The sequence below is a fragment of the Mastigoproctus giganteus genome, chromosome 8 (assembly GCF_048544385.1).
Source record: "Mastigoproctus giganteus isolate SK-2022 chromosome 8, ASM4854438v1, whole genome shotgun sequence".
Classification (NCBI taxonomy): domain Eukaryota; kingdom Metazoa; phylum Arthropoda; class Arachnida; order Uropygi; family Thelyphonidae; genus Mastigoproctus; species Mastigoproctus giganteus.
The window spans coordinates 51,522,157-51,550,107 of NC_143582.1; the positions used below are offsets into that span (position 1 = coordinate 51,522,157).

General features: G+C 35.7%; 1 protein-coding gene across 2 annotated transcripts in view; it reads right to left on the minus strand.

Annotated features, from left to right (window-relative positions):
- Positions 1 to 27,951, minus strand: part of cno (adherens junction formation factor afadin) — a 525,824-nt gene that overhangs the window by 61,673 nt on the left and 436,200 nt on the right. The window contains exon 27 of one of the 2 annotated variants that reach the window (XM_090380033.1): positions 12,976 to 13,026. The exons of the other annotated variant lie outside the window; for it this stretch is intronic. Coding sequence (XP_090236159.1) covers positions 12,976 to 13,026 — 51 coding nt within the window. The remainder of the gene's footprint in view (positions 1 to 12,975; positions 13,027 to 27,951) is intronic. 2 annotated transcript variants of the gene reach the window in all.

Sequence of the window (27,951 nt, forward strand, 5' to 3'; positions counted from 1 at the left end):
GGAAAAGAAATCTTGCATGTCATCCCATTTTGCATTCTTGTAATGCCAAACAATACGAGGTTGGGAATAGCCACGAGATAAAGGCTCCATTGGAGAAGAGACAATCACCAAGTTGTGATTTGAAGTGCCTAAAGGACTTCTCACTTCGACTGTGTACTTAGAAAAGTTGTTTGTGAGAAAAATATCAAGCGTATTGGATGTATGGTTAGGATTGTCTCGTATTCTTGTAGGTAAATGAACAATCATGCAAGGTCATCAGTAATTGCAAAAGCCTCAGCATCTCGACCAGCTGGGTCGGTGTGACTAGAAAACGGAAGCCATCTGGAGTTGTGAACATTCAAATCACCAAGGAAATTTACTTCACTGTTAGAAAAGTTGGACTGGAGAAAGTCAAGTTGCAAAGAGAGGAAGTCAAAGAGCTCCAAGTGATTAGTGGAGTTGGGAGAATGGTAGAGAGATTTTAAGCCAGAGAAGATCAAAGAGAGGAGATTCCAAATTGCCAAGTCTCTGACAGGGAATATTGGAATGGACATATGCACAAGTACCACCTTTGAGGTGAAAGGAATCATACAGTGAATAATTTGGGCAACTGAGATGAAAGTAGATGAATCAACCGATAACTGAGATTCTGTCAGAAAAAGTACATGGGGTTTGGCAGGCTGCAAGTGGAAATGGACATCATTGAGATTAGAATTGAGACCACATATATTTGTGAAATCAATTAGGAAGTTCTTGGGAGGTTTAGATCTTTTTGCAGATAAGCTTACTCTATTAGTTTGACAATTCATGGTGTATTCAATAGTAAGAAAAGGTGGGTGGGACATGCTGTATGAAGTAATGAAATATTTGGATATGGCGTACACATGGTAAGAATAAACCTAGACCCTTGACATAACGGGGACTCGACAATGACCCCCGCAAACACACTACTCGGACTCCCTCCAGTCACTATCTGGCAGAGAAGAGGTAGCAAGACACTAGCTGATCCAGACGCCTCCTAGAGAGTTACCGAAAAGTTCGGTCCTTTGTACTAACTAGCGGTCAGCCGGCGAACACTGTTTTAGAGCTGTACCCATGAAATGTAAGGAAGATTGGATCTCGCCACAATATTCATCATAACTTCAAAAGTCATCAATCATACTGCATGATGGAAGAGATGGGGAAGGGTTGACCTGAACTTAGGTTAGGCAGGTGAAGGCAGATAACGAGAAATCCTTGGCAAAAGATGCTAAGAAAAACAGCAAGGATTTCTTTACTTATATAAACTCTAAAAGGAAGGGGATGAATCTGATTGGTCCACTTGACATTGATGGTTCGACTGTTGATGATCCTGCTCAGATAGCAAATAAACTGAATGAATATTTTGCATCTACATTCACACATGAGGAATTACTAAGGTTTGAAAATGGCAGAAGGTTATCAAATTGTAGCAGGATACTTAATGATTTTGTAATAACTGAGAGCAAAGTGGAGGAGAAATTCTTGAAGTTAAACATAAGAAAAGCACATGGAGTGGATGGGATCTATCCATTTATATTAAAGGAGGTGGCAGAGCAACTAAGCAAACCCTTAGCCATAATTATGAGAGCATCCTTGGATTCAGGGGAGGTCCCCACAGACTGGAGATGTGCAAATGTATCCCCAATTCACAAAGGGGGATCGAAGGGTGACACGAGTAATTACCGACCAGTTAGTTTAACTTCTGTTCCGGGTAAAATCATGGAGTCACTGGTTAAAGATGCATTGCAGGATCATCTAGACAAGACTGCAGCAATAATTCAGACACAGCATGGGTGTTAAGGGAAAGTCTTGTCTGACAAATTTGATAGGATATTATGATGTGGTTACAAAGGAACTGGATGCAAAAAATAATTTTGAAATCATCTATTTGGATTTCAGGAAAGCTTTTGACACTGTTCCGCATGAAAGACTATTGTACAAATTGGAGCAGAATGGTATTAAGGGTAAGTTGCTACAATGGATAAAAGGATGGTTAAGTGGGAGAAGACAGAGGGTGGTAATCAATGGGTGCTGCTCTTCTTGGACTAATGTTATTAGTGGAGTCCCACAGGGTTCAGTGTTAGGTCCACTGTTGTTTTGTATATTTATCAATGATATTGATGAAGGTATATCAGGCTTAATGTCGAAGTTTGCAGATGATACAAAGGTTGGCAGAGTTGTTAATGACAGTGTGCTACTGCAACAGAATCTAGATAATTTGAGCAGATGGGCTAAGAAGTGGCAACTGAAGTTTAACCTTGACAAATGCAAAGTACTACATATGGGTAGAAGTAACCCCAGAGAAACGTGACAACTGTGTGGTGATACACTTAAGGTGGTAGAAAATGAAAAAGACCTGGGAGTAATTGTGCAGTCAGATATGAAGTTTTCTGAGCAATGCAGACAGGCTGCCAGGGTAAGTCATGGGGTTTCGTCCATGATATATAGGAATTTTGCTAGCAGGGAGAAGGAGGTGATTATCCCCCTCTGTATAAGGCAATGGTCAGGCCATGCCTTGAGTACAGGTCTGGAGGCCTCATTTTAGGAAGGATGCTGATTTACTTGAGCATGTATAGAGAAGGGCAACAAGATTGGTGAGGGGAATGAAGGGATCCTCTTACCAAGAGAGGCTTAAGTTCTGCAAATTGCAGTGGCTGGACACTATGCACCTGCGTGCCTCAATCAACATCACAATCACCCACCTCAATCTTCATCCTCAATCAGATCACAATCACCCACCGTGTGATTGTGATCTGATTGAGGTATATAAGGCCTTGAATGGGTTGAGCACGCTGAATTCTGATGGGATCCTTCCACTTGTTCAGATTACGAACCTAGGGGGGCATAAATTCAAATTAAGAAAAGACAGATGTAGAATAGATGTGTGGAAATTTGCCTTTAGCCAGCAGGTGGTTAATTGCTGGAACAAACTTCCATCTGTCGTTGTGGAAGTTGACAGGTTAAATAAATTTAAAGAGGAACTGGACAGGCATTTGGAGGGAATGGTGTGATTTTATTATTTATTTATTTATTTAATTTTATTTATTTAAATATTATTATTTTTTTTTGGCAGGTGCTGCATAAGCTCATACAGTTGCTTTCTTGCATCGCATGCCACTACTACTACTACTTAGCTCTGGAGACTAAACATGGGTTCCACCACTTCAAGCCTCCAATAAGCAAAGTGGTGGTATTGCACCGGTTGATGAGAGCCATCTACCACTTAGTACTGCCTGGTAACACAGAGGGGCGGTATTCCTCCATGTGGTGTGGGCGCCACACCTTGACCCCTGATTACGTTGGTTCACAGTCACCCACAGTGTGATTGTGTATGGAGGGTATACCCAGGATTACTAACAGTGCCACTATCGTGAAGGCGCAAACAGAGGATTTGGCTGTTACAGACCGTCCGCACTTCGCCGAAATTGGGTCCACCTGACTTGAGTGTCACCCAAATATCAGTTCCATCAGCGTTTTAGACTCCCAGGTAGCAAGTACAGCTTGTCTGACATATCTGAGAGAATGTCTGTGACAACCTCCTTTGCATTTTTCTATATAATTGACAAATGCAAAGGACTGAATATGGGTAGCAGTAACCCCAGAGTAACATACCAACTGTGAGGTACTAAATTCAGGATAGCGGAAAATGAAATAGATCTGGGGATAATTGTGCAGTCAGATATGTAGTTTTCTGTGCAGTACAGACAGGTTGCAAGAGTAGTCAGGGTGCCTTGTCAATGATATACAGGAATTTTGTTACCACAGCTAAGGAGGTGATTATCCCTTTGTATAAGGCAATGGTAAGCCCACACCTTGAGTACTGCATACAGGTCTGGAGGCCTCATTTTAAGAAGGATGTAGAATTACTGGAATGAGTACCGAGAAGAGCAATGAGATTGCTGAGCTTTACAAAGGGTTGATCTTATTAAGAATGGCTTAAATTTTGGAAACTGCACATCTGGAGACTAGGCACCAGCGAGGTGATCTGATTGAGGTGTATAATGCCTTGAATAATTTCAGGAAGTTCAATGATGAAGGGATTCTTCCTCTTGCTCAGATTACGCACCTGAGGAGCATATATTCAAACTGAGGAAAGACAGTTGTAGAACAGATGTGCGGAAATTTGCCTTAGCCACTAGATGTTTGATTGTTGGACCCAACTTGCATCTTTGGAAGTTTTTCCATCTTTGGAACATCTTGCCACGATGTTCAGCAACATCGTGGCAAGATCCAATCTTCCTTACATTTCGAGGGTACAGCTATAAAACGGTGTTCACAGGGCCGCTAGTTAGTACACTGGACCGAACCTATTGGTAACTCTATAGGAGGCTTCTGGATCAGCTAGTGTATAATCTTGCTACCTCTACTCTGCCACATAGTGACTGGAGAGAGAGAGAGAGTCCAAGTAGTGTGTGTGTGTGTGCGGGGGGAGCATTGGCGAGGCCACATTATGTCAAGACCTGGGTATATTCTTACCATGTCTTTGCCATATCCACAAATTTCATTACTTCATACAGCATGTCCCACCCACCTTTTCTTACTATTCGATACATCATGAATTGTCAAAATAATAGGGTAAGCTAATCTGCGAAAATATCTATACCTCCCAAACACTTCCTAATTCATTTCACAAATATACGTGGTCTCAATTCTAATCTCAATGATGTCCATTTCTACTTGCAGTCTGCCAAACCCCATGTACTTTTTCTGACAGAATCTCAGTTATCAGTTAATTCAACTACTGCTCATCTCAGTTGCCAAAATTATTCACTGTATGATTCCTTTCACCTCAAAGGTGGTACTTGTGCATATGTCCGTTCCGATATTCCGTCAGAGACTCGGCAATTTGGAATCTACACTGGCTTAAAATCTCTACCTCACTGTGTCAAATTCATCTGTTGTCTCTACCGTTCTCCCAATTCCACTAATCACTTGGAGCACTTTGACTTCCTCTATTTGCAACTTGACTTTCTGCAGTGAGAAAAATTTCCTTGGTGATTTTAATGTTCACAACTCCAGGTGGCTTCCGTTTTATAGTCACACAGACCCAGCTGGTCGAGATGCTGAGCCTTTTGCAATTACTGATGACCTTGCACAGATTGTTCATTTACCTATAACAATTCTGGACAATCCTAACCATACAGCCAACACGCTTCATCTTTTTCTCAGAAACAACCCTTCTAAGAACACGGTCGAAGTGAGAGGTCCTTTAGGCACCTCAGATTGCAACTTGGTGATTGTTCTTCTCCAATGGAGCCTTTTTCTTGTGGCTATTCCGAACCGTGTATTGTTTGGCATTACAAGAATGCAAAATGGGATGACCTGCGAGATTTCTTTTCTTCTTTTCCTTGGTTGGATTACTGTTTCAAAACTTCTGATGTCAAGATTTGCTCAGATCGTGTCAGTGAAATTATTCTTGCAGGAATGGAATCCTTTATCCCACACTCCACTTTAAAATCTCGTCTTTTATCTATACCTTGGTTTAGATAAAAGACGAGATTTTCTCAAAGAGACTTTCATGAGAAGAATGTTGCATACTGTAATTGGCTTGTTTCTAATTCTTCAGTTTCATTTTCTGCCTACACCAAAGCTTGCAATAATTGTAAAGCAGTTATTAATCAGTCCATACTAGATTTTAACAGGCTAAGAGTAGAAAACTTGCTTCTTGCCCTAATGATAGCTAAGAAATCTGGTCTCTTGCCAAAGCTATTGGCCGCAACTTTTGCCCATCTCTGCTCACACTTCGTGTAAACCAGATGGTTCTGTTGTCACTTCAGCCAAGGATAAAGTTGACCTGCTAGCATCCCCTTTTTCTTCCAACTCGTTTATTAATGATCTTGGTAAAACACTTACCACCATTCTAAACATGCTCCATTCAATGCCTCCTGTGATCTTCCATCAAATGGATGGCAGGATTTTGACAAATCTTGATGCTAAGAAAGCTCCAGGTCTAATGGTATTTCTCCACTTGTTCTCAAAACCTGTGCTCCTGATCTTACTCCTGTTTTTTTCCACCTTTTTTCACTTTCTTATTCCAAAGGTATTTTTCCTTCTGCTTGGAAATTTGCTCATATCCAGCCAGTTCCTAAAAAGGGTGACAAATCCCTCCCATCCAATTATCGTCCCATTGCAATTACTTCTACTCTTTCTAAAGTAATTTAGAAGTCAATTAACCGCCAAATCTTAAACTACCTACAAACCCTACGTCTGATCAATAATCGCCAGTATGGATTCCGGCATCTTATGGTTTGCCAACTGTAATTGGTTATCCAGTTTTCTCTCTGATCCCTCACTAAGTGTGATGGTAAATGGCTCTGGGGAAGTGATGGTGCCCAGATGTACCATGGGACGAAAACAAGCTGGTAGCGGCAGCTACCAGCTGTATAGATAAACAAGCTGGTAGTATAGATAAACAAACAAGGTATAGATAAACAAGCTGGTAGCTACCAGCTTGTTTTCGTAATAAGGGCAATGTTCTGCTGGGATACTCTCGGTCCAGTCATCCATGTGCCAGGCAATTGGACATCTACCACAGAACATGAGGAAGACATCCAGGTATTGCTCTGGCCTCCAAATTCCCCAGACATCAATCCCATCAAGCAGCATTTGTGGTTTGTGTTGGAACAGCAACTCCTATCTGCAGCGTCTCGACACGGACCTTACAGAAATTAAAGGCTGCTGGTTACGTGTTGGTACCAGATACCACAAGACACATTTAGAAATTTTGTAGTGTCCATGCCTTGCTGGGTACAAGCTGTTTTGGCTGCACGGGGAGGACCAACATCATATTAGGCTGGTGGTAATAATGTTTTGGCTCATCTGCGCATTTATCACATCCAACTTATTTTTATTTTTGCACTTTTTTTCTTGGTTTTAACTCACTGGTATTTTATTTTATATTAATTTAAGAATTAGTTATCTGCTGCTTTGTTCGATGCTATTCTTTAAATTATAGCCACTTTCTTTTTATATCTTTAGATAATCTTCTTTGTTACACATCCTGACATACTTTTTAGTCTTAAATTTAGCACGTATTTTCCCATATTTCTGTTATCTTTTTCCTCTTGGCTTTTGTGTAACTTACGCTTCCAGCTTCATATATAAAATATATTACAGGAAGTAACAGTTTAAGATGTTATTAATAAAAAGAATAATAATTATTATGGATTATGGACCTGGGACACTGCTATATGCAGAAAGTAGCCAATGACCATAATGGCTATAAGTTAGTAGTTATGAAGGGCAACGTGCTAACGTTACGTTACTAGTAATGCTAATTACGGTGAACAAAGGACGAACGGAACGGTGATCGCTGTTATGGTGAACAAATAAGGGAGATGAAATAAAGGTGAGGTAATAAGGAATAGTAAGAATTAATAAAATAAAAATATATAAGAATAAAAATATTAATAATAATAACTTAGTGCTGTTCGTCTTGTGATTTCGGCGGCTGGCCCTCAAAAAAAGGCCCTCTTATTTTCATTAATATTTTTATTTTATTAATTCTTACTATTCCTTATTACCTCACCTTTATCTCATCTCCCTTATTTGTTCACCGTAATAGCGATAACCGTTCCATTTGTCCTTTGTTCTCCATAATTAGCGTTACTAGTAACGTTAGCACATTGCCCTTATATATATAAGTTAGGAAATGGATGATGGGCTGAATTAAAGTGTAATGTATCTTTGTATCAAAAACTAATGTTCCAGGGAAAGAAAAAAGTAAAGGTGAATGCAAAGATAAAGTAAGGGAAGGGAGAACATTTAATAGGGGATAAGCGGAAACATACACGCAATACTATATAGTCATTCCTTGATTTGTGCAGGGTTACATTCCGGGAAAACACCATCCATGCAATGCAAAATGTAGTTTATATGAAATAATGGGGTTCCGTTCCTGTACACAAAAAAAAAAAAAAAAAAAAAAAATTGTGGGGGGGCACCTCTATTCACAAAAAATACACTTAATATTTTACAACTGTTTGCATTTACAAAAAAAAAAAAAAAATAATAATAATTAATTAATACAAATAAGTCCAAAAAATTATGCTTCTTAATACATCTAGATCTTTAATTTGAAACAACTGCTCCTTCAATGCTGTAAGGATATGATAAACTTGCAACAGTAACCAGTGCTTTTTGTTTTTCTCCGTATAAGTCTTAATTCATAATTCTTTGTAATGATAAACTTCTACAAAATTTTAATCTCGTCTCCAAATTAAGATTCATATTCAGAGCTTCTTGACTAAGCTGATTTGCAAGTTTTAAAAACTCAGCTAGTCTTTTCATGGTCAACTTTTTGTGTGTTGCTATCTGCATTTTCCTTATTTTTATTTGTTTCATCATTTTTGTTATCTTCTTCACGTTGTGATAAATACTGCCCACTGATAATTGTTTTCTATGAGCTTCAAGACTTCTATAATATTTTCTGGTTCCAGGTCTTCAAATCCCTTTTCACTAATAATTTTTCCAGTTCTCAGAATCTCAACTACCTCTAATATTTCGACCATAGCTTTTACAAAGCAACTTTCATTGTTGAGTTCTTAAGTTTTCCGAGGCAAATTTAATGTTTTTTTACAGCATCCAGAATGTTATTATTCCAGCAGTAATCACTAACTGAAAAACTGTTTGTTCCATCAGTAGCATTCACAAACTGTTAAAAAGATATTAGATAATAGCAATTAAATGTGGCTATAATACCTTCACCCATCAGCTGAATTAATAAAATTGTATTCACTAAAAGAAAGGTAGCTTTCACATTTATGTGCAGATCAGATAAATGTGCAGGATGACTGGGCATATCGTCAAGAATAAGCGAGACTTTGAATGCTATGTTCCTCTTCAGACAATATACTGTATTTCTGCTTTGACATAATTTAAAAACAATTCCTCAAAGATTTCAGCTGTCATCCAGGCTTTTTTTGACATTCCTTTAAAAGGATTAGGATTTTATGATGTATAAATTAGAAGTGGTTTGCACTTCAAGTCACTGTGCCACATTACAAAAGTGCTGACCTGTCTTCGGTGAAACTTTGAAACTTGGGGAGGTTCTCTCTTCTTTTGAAATAAATGTTTGCCTGGAAAACACTTCCAGAATAAGCCAGTCTCATCAGCATTAAACTCTTGACTTGCTAGATAGCTCTCGGTCGCAATAATATCATTTAAAGTTTTTGAATGTAAGGAAGCAGCTTCTGTATCAGCACTCGTGTTTCACCCATTAATTTTAGATTGTGAAGATCTTGACACTTTTATAGGATTTCTCACTTTTGCAATCAATGATGTGGAGCAGGTAACTGAACTTTTAATTTTCCCAGCATTTTGTCAAATTCATTGTATGATAGACTCTCCATGACCTTGGCTGAAGAAATGTATGCCAGATCACCCTTATGGCATATTGTAGCTGGTAATCAGCTTCTGGAATGGAAGTTGAAGATTTGGAAACTGTCGGCATAACAAATCTCACATATGATTCTTCAAAATAATTAGGAATAATGACATCAGCATATGGATTTTAGGTATGATAGATTGAAGAGCTATGTTCAGCTTTTCAAACTTTGGCAATAATATTTAAAGGAAACATGCAAATTGTTTTATTAAAGCCAGAAAATAGGATTGGTGAATAGACTTTCTACACAATGAGGATGACATACCTGAAATTACCAACTCACTTAAGGTGTTTAGAACTGCTTTCACCAAATGTTTGCAGTTCACAAGTTCTTTTTCTTGAATTCTTCAATTTATCTTCTTTCAAAACTTTTGGATCATAACTTGGATTTGAACATAAGTAATTCTGGTGTGGTGTTGTGCAAAGTTAATTAACAATTTCTTGCAGTAAGATGCTACAGAAATACAATGTAAAATTTTGAGCACATATACACAACTCAAATCACATGATATAGTAAGTGTGCCATTCACTAGTAACCACTTGTACTTTTCAATTTGGTAACACTGAAAACTGCTCATATGGCATTTCTCAGAACTTCTAATTTCTTATTTTTATACATACTTGTCAAAGATTGCCACTGTTCTACCAGTCTAGTTACATATTTAACCAAAGACAACCAATGTGTACAGACTTGCTACAAAATCTTTTTACTTCAGTGACATGCATCAGTTGAAACTGTTGTAAATCTATTTTACCTTTTAGCACTTCTTTCTAGATAACAGTAAAGTCACCCTGTAGCATCACCTTCCAATGTTGGTACTGAGAGCCAACTGCATTAAATTTGATTTTTTTTTTATGAAAAGTTACCACAATGGGACAGGTTTGGAATAATTTTGATTACTGCCATCAGTAGTAATCAAAAATGGCCCTTTATTCAGGGCCATCATCACCTCTTTTCCTACTGTGCAATTTCACTAACTACCTGTCATTTTTGTTCTTACCTAACCAAATTTTCTTGCTAATCAAGGAACATATTTCTGAACGACACACTTGCATGATCTTCACATCTCAACTCAGAGGAAGATTATGATCTTTGAAAAAAGATGCAAATAAAATTTCAGCACATATGACATCATTGTAGCTGTGAAATATTACATCTATTCTGTTCTTTCTATGCAATGCACACTGTTCTTATGCTTATTTGTTTGCAGATAGCTAATTATGTCGCATTTCCTGTTTGTTGAAATTGAAAAATCACTCCCAAATGCAGTACGTACAAAAAGGCAAACGCATTAGGTTTTTCAGACTTTACAATACATGGAAAATCTTGCATATAAAGTCTTGTGAAATTTTATGTTGTATTATTTTGGAATCTTACCAAAAGATGCTGTTAATTAACTTTGCATTGCACCACACCACAAGTACTATGAAATTATTAGACATCACAGAGAACAATGCTAATACTCAGAATTCCTATTTTGCAATATAAACAAGCACACCCAATAGCCAATTCATAAATAAAAATAAGCATAACTTCACAAAATTTTGTAAAATAAATTCCAGTTTTAGTATTATTTTGTGAAAAGAAAGAGAAAAACAGAGTTTTTGCAAAAAGACTGAGAAACTGTCACCAACTATTATAATAGTGATGCAGAGGATGGGGTAAAATCAAGTAAAAAAATGATTATCCATCAAAATCCAGAGAGTTGGCAGCAGCTACATGCATGCACGCATACACACATTCCAGAAAAGGTTAATAATTGATAACAATTTTAATAGTGCCAAAAGACAACAATTTTAATGTGAGCACAACAGAACATGATCTCTTTGGTCCAAATTAAATTATTTCTATATTTATTGAATTCAACATCAAAATATTTTTTCCCAATTTTCCATGCATCCACTTGGGATGCACAATAATTGTGACAGAACAAATCAGTCTTGACTATCAGCCTTCAATTAGTAAACTCAGTTTATTTTGATGGTCTTTTTATAATGGATCTGTTGAATGTGGACTGCTGTTGTTCCCTTATCGAATGAGGCACAAATGTTATTTTTTGCCATATGGCACTTTATGCATTTGGGTAATATGCTCAATGCTTTAAAAGATGCTAGCCTGTTAAATCATTTCATGAATTTTTAGATAAGAAAAAAAAAAATAATAATAATAAATAAATAAATAAACCAACTTGTGAAAGAACAGTTTTGTTACTATAAAAATTAAGGCTGCCAGATGTCTCTGTATATATACACATTTTAAACTGGCACCTGGATGCTGTTATTGGTAAACAAGAGGAAAATTTCCAGCAGGCCATAATTGAAGAGTACTACCAAGTGTGGTGAGGCTTAGCCAAGATGGCCAACTAATTTTCCCACAACAAATAATTATCCATGTATGTGTTTTTAAAAGGCACATTTATATCCTCTGAACTACTTAATTTTCTTTTAGGTAACATAAGGACAAATACATATGGTTAAAAGTTAGTGTCAATGCAGTTTACAAATGACAATCACTAAACAGTAAAAAAAGTGTTTAGTGAATCATTACCTAAGTCTAATACTTCCTATAGAAATCACAAAACTCAAATGCTTAGTAATCAATCACTTTTTATGAATCACTTACTAATCTTGTTCAAAAATAGTAATTAAGCACTCCCCATATTGATATCACTGGAGCATAGTAAAAATTATGGTTCTGAGGTGGAGTCTCAATTTGAGAAATAAATTTGCTCATTTTTTGGTTACTTTGCAGGATTTGGCCATTTTCCAAAAAATATATAGCTGAAAAACAGATATTGCTAGAAAATGAACTATGGAATTTGAGGTTTAATTATACAACCCTTTATTTGCATTTTCATCAGCATAGCAATTTTTGTTGGGAAAAGCTTATTTTATTTGTTACCAAATAATATAAATGAAAAATTGCTTACCTGTGTTATTGTTTTTATTCTCAATGGTTTTAGTTAATTTCTTTTCTGTTTGTACGCAAGCTTTCCTGGATGCACATTATAATAACACATACACACATTCCAGGAAAGGTTAACAATTGATAACAATTTCAATAGTGTCAAAAGACAACAATTTTAATTTTAATGTGAGCACAACAGAACATGATCTCTTTGCTCCAAATTAAATTATTTCTATATTTATTGACTTCAACATCAAAATATTTTGATGTTGAAGGAATATTAATGTCAGGAACTTAACTGGAATATTAACATATTCCAGTTAAGTTCCTGACATTAATGATTGTTAAATATTAATTATACCTTGCTTGCCTATGACAGTCATTGCTGAGGATTGCCCCAAATTCTGAAATATCTTATACACTAAACTGCATTCAGCATGAAAATTAGTGATTAATATTAATGTTCAGTTATATACACAATACTTGAGACAACATATAAAACACAATGAAGGAAATGTACTGCATTTAAAAAGAAGATGAACATATACAGAGAGAGAGAGAGAGAGAGAGAGAGAGCACGGACAGGATATTAACACAATCAAAGAACATACCAAGTGAATGAAAGAAAAACATGCATAAAGCAAAAGAAATACTGTATTAGTAGTGATTGCTGCATACTCACAAGATACTGAGTAGTGCTAAGTGGGATGTATGATTGCAAGCCTTTATGGATCTGAAGATAAAAAAACTTTTATAAGAATAATTTATTTGTCCTTCATTAATATCCACAATGCTCTATGCTAAATGCAAAAATAAACAGGCAATTTCAGTTTCTATTTTTTGTGCTGAAGCTAAAGATTGGAAAATTAGAAAGAAAATTAAAAATAAAGTTAAAATTCAAGTAAGAAACAAAGTGTATTGAATAAATTAGCTTAGAAATGTTAATTGTTAAAAAGAGAATGGAATACCAGCCATTGAACCATACACTAGAGCATGTATAGTGGATAGGTGGTATTTCCACGACAATCAATTGTTAAATTCTAATAAAACAACAAACACTAATTTAATTAAACACATGCAACTCCAGCAGTTAATGGGAAGGTTAATAACTACAAATAAGCCTTAATGTATTTTTAAAATTTCATTATAAAAGTGAAGATCTCACATTAATGGAGTGGAAAGGTTTTTATAAGCACCACTTTTTCACTCGTGTTTTTTATTTACTTCTTAATATGCATGCAGTAAAATGTCAAAATTGTAGTTTCTCATACTGTGCTGAAATATGTTATAAACAAATTAAGACTATTAATAGTTTGCCAGATGAATGTCAGTTGACATTTAGTATTAGTAGTGGTAAATGAGGCAAGAAAGCAAGCTTATACAGCTTCAAGGGGAAAAAAAAAAAAAAAAAAAAAAAAAAAATCCTATTTCACCTAAAAAAACATCTCCAACAGTTGTCTAGTTCCTACCTGAACTTATTCAATCTATCACTTCCACATCAGATGGAAGTTTGTTCAAGCAATCAACCATCGGCTGGCTAAATATAAACTTACACACATTATTCTGCAACCATCTTTCCTCAATTTCAAAGATAGACTTACACACATTATTCTGTAACCATCCTTCCTCAATTTCAATATATGCCCCCCTGCATAGTCTGAGCAAGAGGAAGGATCCTATCAGCACACTGAGCTTGCTCGATCCATCAAAGCCTTAAACACCTCAATAGATCACCTCGCATGTTGCCTTTCTCGATAAGAGCACCCCTTCATTTCCCCTAATGCCCTTCTCTGTACTTGCACAAGCAACTTTACATCCTTCCTAAAATGAGGCCTCCAGACCTGTATGTAGTACTCAAGGCATGGCCTGACCATAGCCTTATACAAAGGGATAATCATTGTTTCCCTACTGGCAAAATTACTGTATATCATTGGCAAAACCCCATATGCTCTCCTGGAGGCCTGTCTGCACTGCTCAGAGAACTTCGTATCTGACTGTTTTATTTTTCACTACCCTCAGTGCAGTACCACATGGTATGTTACTCTGGGGTTACTGCTACCCATATGCAGTACTTTGTATTTGTGAATGCTAAACCTCAATTGCCATCTCTCAGCCCAACTGCTTAATTTTTCTAAATCATGTTGCAGTAGCATACTGCCATTACTGTCATTAACTACTCTGCCACCCTTTGTATTATCTGTAAACTTAGATATTAAGCCCGATATACCTTCATCAATATCATTAATACACAGAGAAAACATTGCATCACCAGGGTACCTACCCACCCACCAAGGAAATGCCAAATAGCATTGAAACGGTGCCATCTGGGTGGTGGTATCTGCCAAGAATAAGTAATAACAGTCTTCTCCATTGAAGCATTACTTATTCAAGGTAGTGCAATATAACAGCAATTCGTTGTGAAGGTATTCACAATATGAGATATACTTAAACAATGCAGTTCATCTATTTTAGAGCTTTTTGCATACTAACATCCTTCTCTTACACTAGCTTGTATGATGCTCTTACACTAACTTGTATGTCAGTTAAACTTTCACACAGCCTGAGGCTTAAGCCCTAAAATGTGTTTAGTTATAGAGAAAATAACAATAGGCCCGGCACCAAATCCTGGGATCATTTCTGTAATGTTCAGTTCACATTTAAGATGCAATATTATTTATTTATATAGGCTTTAAAAAATAAATACCGTATTTCCCCATGTATAAGGCGCGCCTTAATTTTGGGCCCCGAAATTTGAAAAAAAAATGTATTACATAAAGTTATTGAACTCAAGTTTTATTCATCATAAAATTCATAGAACTCCTCATAACTTGAATTCAGTACTGTATGAAAATCTTTTCTGAGCCATTTCTGGGCAGAACGTGGCAAAACGTAACCTAATATACTGGTAAGAAGTGCGAACAACGAGCACAAAGACAACAAGCGCGAAAAAGTGGGAAATGCAAGTAAAAAAAAATCTACAACCACTGTATAAGATGCACCCAGTTTTTTTACCCCAAATTTTTCAAAAAAAGGTGCGTCTTATACATGGGGAAATACGGTACATAAATAAAAAACACATCATTTTCAAATCCATTATTTCAAAGCCACTACAATAGTACTTTTTCACCATTTATTCTTCTGACTCTGTATTGCTTTTCTCCTTTTTTGTCTCCAAAAAAAGTTTTTTTTATTTAATTTTTAATTAGTTACAGATACAACAGTTATAAAAATTATACATAAAATGACATAAATACAAATAAGTAGGTAAGTCATAAATAGAAAATATATCAGTAAATTAAACAGGTTTCTCACTCACACACACACACACACACACAGTGGGAATCTATTATACTTCAATAATGTTCTTGGGATGAAAGTAAAAGACAAAAGATACTTGTTGATAACGGATTTCTGTATATTGTCATTTTCAGGAAATACATGTGAAAGAAAGTTGTTCAAAGGGACAGAAGGCATAAATGAATAGAAAAGGAAAGATTAGTTTTCTGAGTTTGAAGTTCAGCTGATGAATTGTTGAATTGGTTTTGACTTATCCTTGTACTAGTTTGGAAGAAAGATGCAGAATTACAAATTTACAAATGCTAATTCAAAACAACAGTGGCCATTAAATAATCTGTGTGATAGGGAGTACAGTGAGCATGTAAGTGAGAGATCACAAATTAATTTAGTCAGACTGTCTGAGAGAGGAAACCTATTTTTTTTTTTTTATGCAGAGGTAGCAATATTTGGAATACGTTTATACCAAGAAAGGTGAAAGGCAGGTTATTCCCAAAAAAGATATTTTGAGATCTGAGTGCTGTAAAAGACTAATATAGGAGTAGTAGTTTATTTATTTATTATTATTCTTATTTATTTGTATATTTTTTTGCAAAAAATAAGATGGGACTGGATTTTAGAATATTGAGGTTTTTGTTTCTGTTTCCTATCCTCACTGGATTAGAGATCAGCATTTAAGAAACTGGTGGTGGATATAGCAGAAGTCATTATTTATGAAGAGCAGGGTTTGTTAAACTGGAAGATATGTGATATTTATGGATTCAAAATTATGGACACAATTTACAGTCAATGGAAGGTAACTGATATACAGGAAGAAAAGTGTGGGTGAAAGAAAAGATTGGGAAAGCCTAGAATTAGTTGAAAAGTTAGAGAACAGCCATCTTACTACCCCATGCAGTGAGCTGTCACAGGCTATCCAATTGCAAAAAACGGAATAAAGCCATAAACCTGTTTAGGACTAAATGCTTTAGAAATGAGAAGAGCAACTTTTTCATGTTTATCCAAAGTTGTTACTTATCTCTGTGCAAATATACAACATGAAATCCATATTGACAATCGTTAAATAGAAAGGTTTCCAGAAAGTGTACGGCTTGGTGGTTAATAGATTTCTCCATATTTCTGAAAGCATAGAGTAATGTGCAACTGGAAGGTAGGGATTTATCATCCTTTTTATGATGTGGCTAGATATGAGCAAATTTCTGGGGAGAAGGAAAAACACTGGTGGTATAAGAGGGGACACAAAAAATAACAGTTTATGTTGGAACAAAGGTTTTAAGAACGTGGAGAAATATCACATGGACTTAGGTCTGTCTTGGGATCAAGACTGTTCAGGATTCTTCTAATGTCTTTTCTTTATGTTGTAAATAAACAGGAAAAGAATTGAATAGAATAAACTGACGTTCAGCAGGTTAGGAAGGAAAAATGCTAATAGATTAGTCTTGTCTTTAAGTGAAGATGCAACCTTCGGGATTTCAACTAACACCTTTCTGTTTAAGAAAAATAAATAAATAATAATCTATAATGCAAAACTTAGGGAGAGAAAAAAAGCTAATAAATCAGCTTTATCTTTAAATGAAGATTTAAAGGAAGTAGAAGTACCATGGATATGCATTGTTGCCAATACCTTGGCAAAATTCCAGAAGGCTTGACTATCATTTGGACAAAAAAAAAAATTATTAGCATTTACAAATTTTGAATTCAGATTTATTAATGATTTCAACACTGTTTATCAATGTTTATTGTTTATCATGTCTGGCTAACTAAAATGTAAAACAAAGGTAAGATAAAGGTAAAAATAAAAATATATACTTATATTTACATGAAAATTGAAATGTTCTTGAGATAAAGTAAAGTAGAAATGAGAATAAAACAAATGACAGCTTGGTTTTGTCCAAAATTTTCTGGTGCATAAGACTATAATGGAAAAACATCTGATACATGGCCATTGCTACATTTATCTATAAAACTGTGACACATGCACAAAATGTGAATGATTGTTAAAATGGTGTTGCAGTTCTTGCACATTGGGGTGGGGCTGGAATCATTAGCCCACAGCAAAAAGAATGCGTAAGATAACTATGCCCATATGTGAAGGTGAGAAAGAACTTCCGCTTCACCATTCCTGTGCAGACTAGACTGCTATGTTTGGATTACAGGTTTAATCTGATAAAACTTGTTGGTGACCTGTCTGTATCATGGATGTTGTCAATGGGAGCATAGCCTACTACTTGCCAGTACCCTGTATAGATGTCTAGCGGATTTGATTGGTCTGGGGTTTTGATGATCCAGATGTAGCATCTGCCAGGTCATTACCCATAATCCCAATGTGTCTTGAGATCCAGTAGAAGCAAATGCAAAAATACAACTGCTGAACCATGAAGATTATACTCATCACTGATAAAGCCTATAAAGCCCTAAAAGAATGAATCCGAATGTATCATAAATCACTGATAATATTAGTTTTAATGCGGTCCAAAGCTAACTAGCATACAACTATGCTGTGCATATACTGCATTCGTGGGTAGGGTTTCTTCTCAAAAAATTTTCAGGAAAAAAATCATAACTTCAAAAAATTCCCGATTCCTGGGAAAAACAAAAACATTTCCCTAGAAATTGAGATTTTTCGATTTTTGTTTTTGTAATATACAGACTGCTATGTAGTTAATTTTAAAATGCTTAAATTTTATTTAAATATAGTTGCAAATAACCACTTCATTTTCTTTATCTATATTTTCATCCAATGAGAAAAATACTGCACTTTCACCACAAGATAGTTCCAAGTTCAAATAATTGTGTGTTCTCTGAGTTCATAATTCCAGTCCCTTCTATGTGGATCAATGCATGGGCAGCATGAAGTAATAATTAAGTGTTAACTATGACTAAACTGCTTTACATGAATTAAAGTTCTCTTATGTATGGAAGGACGGATATCCAAAAATCGCGGAAAATATATTAAACTACTTAAAACCCATACAACTGGCAGTTGAAGCATGAAGTAATCATAATGCAAATCTACTAACAAATGAAGGAATTTTTAGATTCTTCTTTCGTAATTTTGAAAAACAAAATTCTATTTTAAGTAATAAGCTTTTAAAGGAAATTAAACAGCAGCTTTTTAAATGTAGATATAGTCTTAGTGTCCTCTATTAGATATTTAAGCAATCCAAATAAATTAAATTACATTAATAATGATTTTTTTTTTTTTTTTGCTATAGCAAATAAAAATAAAATTATGTGATCTGAAAAATCAATAATGGAACAAATTTTCGAAGAAAAGTGTACTTCAATAGAAGAGTCGGAAACAGAAAATAATACGAACAAAGAAATGGAAAATTCGGAACCCGGTGAATTAGAAGCAGATCTAAAAACAGAGTTAGTGAGAGACATATCCATTTCAACAGAAAAACCAGAGCCAATTCAATCAAATAAGGTATATTCATTGTTAACAAGCGAGATGAATTTACAGCAAGCCCCCGTTATAACGCAGTTAGCTTTACGCTGATTCGCTGTTCATATATTATAACTCGTATCTGACTATAACGCTGTCACAGATCACTATAACGCTCTTTTACAGATTGCATTTTTGGCATATTTAACGAAATCGTTTCATTTGATGGAGTCGATCGTTTGAAAATGAATAGCAAAACAGCATTAAAATGTTTCCCACGCCGACTTGAGAAATTTTCACACGCTCAGTGAAATTTTCTCACACGCTAATTTAATTGTAGTACAGTGACTTGTTACGTAGTTCCGAGATCAACATTTTAAAAAATGTTGAAGTATATTGCTTGTAATATTTGCGTTATATGCATTTATCCGAAGTCTAGTCATCACTCAGTACAGTATTAGACATCGTGCGTAATGGACAGATTGTATCATTGAACACTGTATCATAATTAATGCAACCAACGCAGTTACATTTTCGAAAGAGTTAATAATGGCCGATAAGAATGAAAAAGCAACAACGTCTGGGCGCAGTACGAAGACTATAAATGTAAGAAACAGACTTGAATTTGAAAATTAAATTAGACGTTTTGAAGCGAATCAATGATGGTCAAAGACAAGCAAATGTGTGCCATAATTTAGGACTGTAAGAACAATTATAAAAAAAAAAATAAAGAATTAATTTTAGCAGCAGAAAAGATAGCTGTTCCACTGAAGCAACTAGGGCTAGGCCAGCTATTAGGATTGAAATGGAAAGACTAACTAATTTTATTGAAGATAATATCCAATGCAGAATTCAGTTAAGTTAAATGTTATAGAGAGAGAGAGAGAGAGAGATTAGCCAATATAATGATCTGAAGAAAACTCACCTAAAAAAAAAAGAAAAAAAGTGGAACCATTTAAAACTAGTAAGAGCTGGTTGAATAGATTTAAAATCCAGGGAGAAGCCGGAAGTGCAGATCAAGGAGCCAAAACTTTCAAAAAAGAACTTGTTAAAATTATTTAAGAGGGGTATTATGTGTTATATTCCTCAACAAGTTTTTAACATAGATGAAGCAGGACTTTTGTGGAAACAAATGCCTAAAAGAAGTTTCATATTGAAAGAAGAAAAAAACATGCCAGGTTTCAAAGCGGCAAAGGATTGGTTGACTTTATTGTTGGGTGGTAACGCTGCGGGGGATTTAAAATTAATACCCCTTTTAGTTTATTTGGAAGAGGGCCAAAGTTCAACCCAAAATCGACACATTTTTCATGATTAAATTCATCAATTAAAACAAATTAGATCAATTAAATTTTTGATTTTAATTGGAATTTTAAATTTAATTTTGATACGTAAGTAGCTACCACATAATTATATACGTATGTAATGCAGAATATTTTATTTATACAAATATTTGAATATTAAATATTTTGACCGACATTTGTGCATCTTTTCACTAACTACCATTTATTATTGATTAGGAAATATCCTATGGCACCGACTGCAACTCACAAATACATATGTTACCTTAAGGGAATGTGGCACTCGCTTAGCGTGGATTCACTTAGCGCTCTGTTTTTCTGAAACGAATTATCAGCGTTAAGCGGGGGGTCACCTGTATATGAAGCAACAGGTACAATGACACCGAATCTAAAAATTTTATTAAATGCACTAACATTGAGACATACTTCAACCCAAAATGAAATTTTTCTACTTCAGGCTTATTAAGCAAAGATCAAGGCTTTCCAACCAAAGCAATCAATGCACTGTGTTTTTTAAAATTTCATTTTAACAATAATCATAAAAGTTAAATGCTAATATTAGTTTTCCTTATTATTTGTTTTGTTTAAGTATTAGTGTTTACTTAGGTTTCTTTTATGCTAATCTCGAACTTAGTGTTCTCGAATAAATGTATAGAATAATGTTGCCCATCTGTACGCTGTACCAATATAATAAAATTTTCTGTTTACATCCATCAAACTATGAGTTGCATTTTTTAATATCTAATTCTCATTAAATTTTAGTTTTTTACTTATACACCACAATGTACAGTTCATTATTATAGTGTTTTATGACTAGAATAAGGACAAAAATCCTTATCAAAGAGATAGCAAATATTTAATTAAATTTACAAATTAAATTTTTGGGAATTCTGGAGAATTCCTGGGAACTGCAATTTCCTGTTCCAAAGTTAAAAAATGTCGGGAATTTAGAAACCCTATTCATGGGGAATTTTCCAGATAGAGTGCTATCTAGGAAGACTGCAGCAGTTCCCACAGATGACATCTTCAAGCCATCCGTGAAGATAGGCAAGACGTCAGCATATTCAGCTTAAAGGGAACCACAGAGTTGCAGAATACGAATAGAGAGTTGGCCTTTCCCCAGTTTTTAATAGAGAAGTTGCATGATGGTAGTCAAGCATGTCAGAGTGGAAATGGGTACCTTGATAACTGGGAAATGTTGCCTACTGTAATGTTAAGATCTCTGAGCCACTCTTGAGCAATGCATACCAAAGGTACATTTAGCAGTCTGATGGATATGTTATGGAGATTTTTCTGCTCTGGCTCAAAATTGTTCACATGAAGTGGTGGTTGTTGTTATTTGGGTTTTAGGACCACTAGCAACTAAGGCCATATTGCTCCGAGGATATTCGGTGGTCATTCCCTGAACTTTCCGCATCCTCCGTATTTGGTGGTCACGGGCTCGAACCCCGGTCTAAGAAGTGTATGCTACGCACTGCTGCTCCTGCCCACTTGGCTACGGAGGCGCCACATGAGGTGGTATGACAGGAATTTTAGTTTAAAGTACACCATGGTGACAAATGTGTCAAAGCAATAGAGGCAGTTCATTTGCTTCAATGTAAAAACTCTGGACAGGAGGAGCTTACAATTCTCTAGTAGCAATAAATTAATTATGGAAGCTACTAGGCTTTTCATACTGATTAAGAAATATTGTGCAAGGTTTAGGCCTAAATGGATGTCAGATGAACTAATGAGATTCGTGGTAGAGAAGAAAAATGCATGAGATGCATATAAATTATCAGGCGACACAGAAGCCAGATTATGACCAATCTTTGGCAAAGGATGCTAAGAAAAACAGCAAGGACTTCTTTATTTATATAAACTCTAAAAGGAAAGGGATTAATTAGATTGGTCCACTTGATATTGATGGTTCAACTGACTGTTGATGATCCTGCTCAGATAGCTGACAAACTGAATGAGTATTTTGTATTTATATTCACACATGACGAGTTATTAAGGGAGGAAAATGCCAGAAGTTTATCAAACTGTAACAGATTGCTTAATGATTTTGTAATAACTGACAGCAAAGTGGAGGAGAAATTGTTGAAGTTAAACATAAGAAAGGCACCTGGGGTTGATGGGATCTAGCCAGTTATATTAAAGGAGGCAGCAAAGGAAGTAAGAAAACCCTTAGCCATAATTATGAGAGCATCTTTGGGTTCAGTGAAAGTCCCGACAGACTGGAGATATGCAAATGTATCCCCAATTCAGAAAGGGGATGTAAGGGTGACATGAGTAATTACAGACCAGTTAGTTTTAACTTCTATTCCGTGTAAAATAGTTTAGTCACTGGTTAAAAATATGCATAATTCAGACACGGCATGTGTTTGTTAAGGGAAAGTCCTGTCTGACAAATTTGACCAGATACTATGATTTGGTTACAAAGGAACTGGATGCAAAAAATAATTTGGATATCACATACCTGGATTTCAAGAAAGCTTTTGACACTGGTGCACATGGAAGATTACTGTACAAATTGGGCCAGTATGGTATTGAGGGTGAGCTGCTGCAATGGATAAAAGGGTGGTTCAGTGGGAGAAGACTGAGTGGTACTCAATGGACGCTGCTCTTCGTGGACTAATGTTATTAGTGGAGTCCCACGGGGTTCGGTGTTGGGTCCATTGTTTTGTATATTTATCAATGATATTGATGAAGGTATACCAGGTTTAGTATCGAAGTTTGCAAATGATACAAAGGTTGGCAGGATTGTTAATGACAGTAACTGCAGTGTGCTACTGCAACAGGATTTAGAAATTTTGGACAGATGGGCTGAGAAGTGGCAACTGAAGTTTAACATTGACAGATGCAAAGTATTGCATTTAGGTAGAAGTAAACCCAGAGCAATATACCAACTGTATGGTACGACACTTGGGGTGATAGAAAATGAAAAATGCCTGGGAGTGATTGTGCAGTCAGATATGAAGTTTTCTGAGCAATGCAGACAGGCTGCAAGATCAGGTCATGGGGTATTGTCAATGATATACAGGAATTTTACTAGCAGGAAAAGGTGATTATCCCTTTGTATTAAGCAATGGTCAGGTCACGCCTTGAGTACTGCGTACAGGTTTGGAGGCCTCATTTTAGAAAGGGTGTCAAGTTGCTTGAGTGTGTAGAGAGAAAGGCAACAAGATAGATGAGGGGAATGAACGGGTCCTCTTACCAAGAAAGGCTCAAGTTCTGCAAATTGCAGCATCTAGAGATTAGGCACCTGTGAGGTGATCCGATTGAGGTGTATAAGGCCTTGAATGGGTTGAGCACACACACTGAATTGTGATGGGATTCTTCCACTTGCTCAGATTACGAACCTAAGGGTGCATAAATTGAAATTGAGGAAAGACAGTTGTAGAATAGATGTGCAGAAATTTGCCTTTAGCCAGCAGGTGGTTAAAAAAAAAAAACAGTATACAAAAGGTCTTCTGAGATAAGAATCTGAAACCTTTAGCCATTGCCAGGAAGGTGATATAGTCAATGGCTTGCTGAAATTGCATTTCAATGACCTTCATGTTACATGTCTGCAAAAAAATGCTGAAGTCATCAACAAAGAGGGCACTGTTCGCAGTTGTTCTGTAATAGAATTAACTTTGATACAAAAATTGCAACAGTTACTTAAAACTGATCCTTGGGGAACTCCCTCTGCTTAATAAAATGGCCAAGAGGGAGTGGATCCCGCATTAACTTGGAATGGCCAATTTGATAAATTTTTTTAATAAGAACTGCAAGGTAACCTACGACCACAGTTATGAATGCCTTTTAAAATTCCAAATCTGCAAGTAGTGCCTGCAAGGTAAGGGAAATAGATTTCTTTGACAGATTTCACTGAGTGAAAACTGTATAAGCCAGTTTTCCATATCAAAGGGAACTAAAACCAGGTGCTTTTACTTGAGAAAATGCATATCGTGATGAAAGCTGAAACCATTAGCCATTGCTTAGGAAGTGAAACGGTCAAGGGCTTGTTGCAACTCTTTCTTTTTTTTTCTATGATCCTCATTGTTACAAAACCGAGAAAAAAAATACTGAAATCATTAACAAAGAGGGCACTGTTCACACCTGGAGGAAATTGTTCTGTAACAGAATTAACTCAGACGAAAAAGGGCAAAACTTAGAACTGATTTCTGACTCCCTCCTCTAGGCAAAACAAACATGACAGACCCACATGAAACTGGAATGAGTGATTTGATATTAAGTTCTTAATAAAAACCTCAAGACTGATGCTATAAATTTTAGAACTCCAGATCTCCAAACCATATCATACACATTGTCCAATATCAAAGAAAACTGACACCAAATGCTTGTATTTGAGGAAAGCATATTAGATAGATGTTTCCAGTTAAATTAAATGGTTATGCATTGATCTGTTCCACCAGAAGCCTCATTGTGTCCTGGAAAGGAAGTTGTTTTCCACTGGATACTGTATAAGACAAGCACTGACCACTCTTTCCAAGACCTTGTATAAGCAGAACTCATTAGAGCTACAGGACAACAGTTGTTTGAGATTTTTGAATCCTTCTCTAGTTTGAGGAAGGCAAGTACAATTATCTTATGCCATGAGACTAAAAACTGAAAATTAAAACTCCCTTTATCAGCAATTGAATGCAAATTTAAAAAAAAAACTGCATCCTTTGACCTAGCACATTGGTAATAGGAGTGCTCACTGCATGAAATGAAGCACACATGTTATGAAGCCAAAGAGCGTTACTGACTGGAGGAAAGTACATGGCAGTAAATCAAACTTACTATCAATAACCCTTCATAACATATGTGAATCAACATGTGCATATAATTAGGTTTAACTTAATCATGAAATTTTCCTAATTGTGCAATTATTAACATATATTTCTGGAATTTTCTGTGGAGAATTCAAAGAAAATATATTCAACAGGTATTAGGAGTTTCAGCTGTGTGGATGGAGAAGATGAAGCACAAATTGCTGAAGTAATGTCAGGGTCGAATCAACCCCACATGATTAACACAGGGTTAAGAATCCAATTTTGATAGACTAAAAAAATACAAGAAAGACCTAATAAGTATTAAAAAAACACACACATTCAGTAATAAATGTAGGAACATAGCACAGTAATCGAATAGGAACGTTAATTCCTTTACCTGCACCAACAGCAGAACAATAAACGTCCTCCTTACCAAACTGGAAAAGCTGAGCAGAAAAAAGCCCTCCAAGTAAAAGCCTCAAAAATACTAAAAGAAACTAGAACAAGTAAAAACGGCTCTCTCTTGGTGGGGGGGAGATTAAAGAAAAACACACATAGTAGGAAAATAGCAGTGTCAAAGTTAAATGAAAATTAGATTATCTACCAACAGGCATGGAAGGAAAAAAAGTAGACACTGATAGACCCAAGCAGGTCGTCTAGAAAAGAAAGACAGCAAAATTTAGTAGTGCTAAGTGATAAAATATGGAAGCCACTGACACAAATCATAGAATGAAAATTCTAACCATGCAAATCGAGGGATGACTGTATTTTCATCATTGTAATTAATTTTCTCCTGCAGTGTATTTTGCTGTTTTTGTATCACTGTATACATACTTGGCTGCCCACAGAATAAGTGTACTTTTCTGTTAGCATAATTTGTGCATGTGTGAGAAAGAAGGTAATCTAAATGCTAAAAATATGGTAACAGATTGCAAATGAGTGTATAAGGTCGGGTAATTCGTGCACAAAACTTTCCAAGAAAATAAAACCTGTGCCTTTATGAGTGAATTAATAATAGCAGAGAACTGATTTGTCAGGCAGATATTTAGGCAAAAGGAAGAAAGGGAATGTTGAAAGCTCATGTCAGAATCAGCAGATAATGAGGTGAGATAGTGAGAATGTGATAGTAATAATTTGAAGGTGCATTGAAAGCTGAATGATCAGGAAAAGGTGTAAAGTATACTACGAAATTAATTAATTTGAATGTTATATAATTATTCATCACATGAAAAAGAATTAATAAAGCCACACTAATGTATCACACTACAGATTAATGTTGTTTTTACTGAAACGTTAGGCGCCTCCATAGCCAGGTGGGAAGGAGCAGCAGTGCGTAGCACACGCCTCTTGATTAGACCGGGGTTCGAGCCCGTCGCCACCAAATACGGAGGACGCAGAAAGGTCAGGGAATGACCACCGCATATCCTGGAGCAATATGGCCATAGTTGCTAATGCTCCTAAAAACCAAATAACAAACTGAAATGTTGCAATTAAACTCAAACACCTCAATACAAACACTGAAGAAATTTGGCAATGTTTCAGCATATACAGTAAGCACTGGTTATAGTGATCATGATTGCAAGCTGAATTTTGATTCTAATAAGCAAAAATTGACAAATATTATTTCGCAGGCTATAAAAATAACAATATTAAGCACAAACCGACACTTTATTATGAATTAAATGATAAGTGAAAATCGGAAGAATATTATCCATAAGTTATCAAAATAAAAATAAATTTGTACTTGCGTACATAGCTTAATTAATATGTATATCAATTATAATTTTGTAGTCCCTTATTTTAGATTGCTCTAAATTATTACTACAAAGTCTATACATTTTTCAATATTATAAAAAATCTATATTCGCAATCACTTGCACCAGTTTCTTCTAATGCTTTCCTCAGGCTGGCTATAGCTTCTGTTTAGTAACTGGAATTTGTTCGGATTCATCTTCATTTCCCTCCTCCATGGCAAAATTATCAGTAACAGACTGGGCAATTTCTTCTTTTGTTAAAGCTGTAGTAACTATCCATTTATAACAGATTGTACAAACAAAAAATCCAATACAGGTAGTCAAACTTACGACCTATGTGCTTTACTACTGATCGAATTACGACTGCTACTGCATCTCGCACCAAGTTTCAGTCTGAAATGAGCATACAAACAAGATTGTTGTATGTATGTTCAGTTCATTGTTGTATGTATGTTGCATGAATGGAATCTGGAAAAACTGTATCCAGCATTTTGTTAATACTATAGATGAATTTGATAGTGAACATGAACTTGAAATGGTTACGGAAAATAGTGTGTCAAATGGACTTTCTTTGGAGATTGACGTGGAAGATGTTGAGAAGCTGCTAGAGCAAGAATCTGGAGAACTTATGAATGAAGAACTTATCGCTTTGGAAGAAGAAAGGATGGAAGAAGAGAAAAATGAAGATGAGGAAGAACTAGAAAGAAAATTCACCACTAGAGGATAATCTGAAAGTTTTTCTCTACTAAATAAACTTCTTACACATTTTGAGGAAATGGACCCAAACATCGAACCAGTTGCAGAGATTGAACGAATGGTACAAGATGCTTTTCGGCCATACAGTGAAATTTACGAGCAGAAAAGGAAACAAACAATTCAGACAAAAATCAACATGTTTATGAGAAAAACAACTCCCACTACATCAAGTGGCGGCATTGATGACCTGCAGCCGAGCATGAGTGGTCAGTAAAATATTTCTTATCTATTTTCTACATATGTTTTGTTTAGTTCTTTAAGATAAAATATTTTTTAGATTTTATACAGTATTTGATATCTTTTTCATATTTTTTATTTTTGTAAATAGTAAACCAATTGTGTTGTATACAGTGTCTGATTTACCTAAACTGGTCCGACTTACGTCCAGTCGGTCGGAAGCTAACATGGTCGTAAGCCGACGAC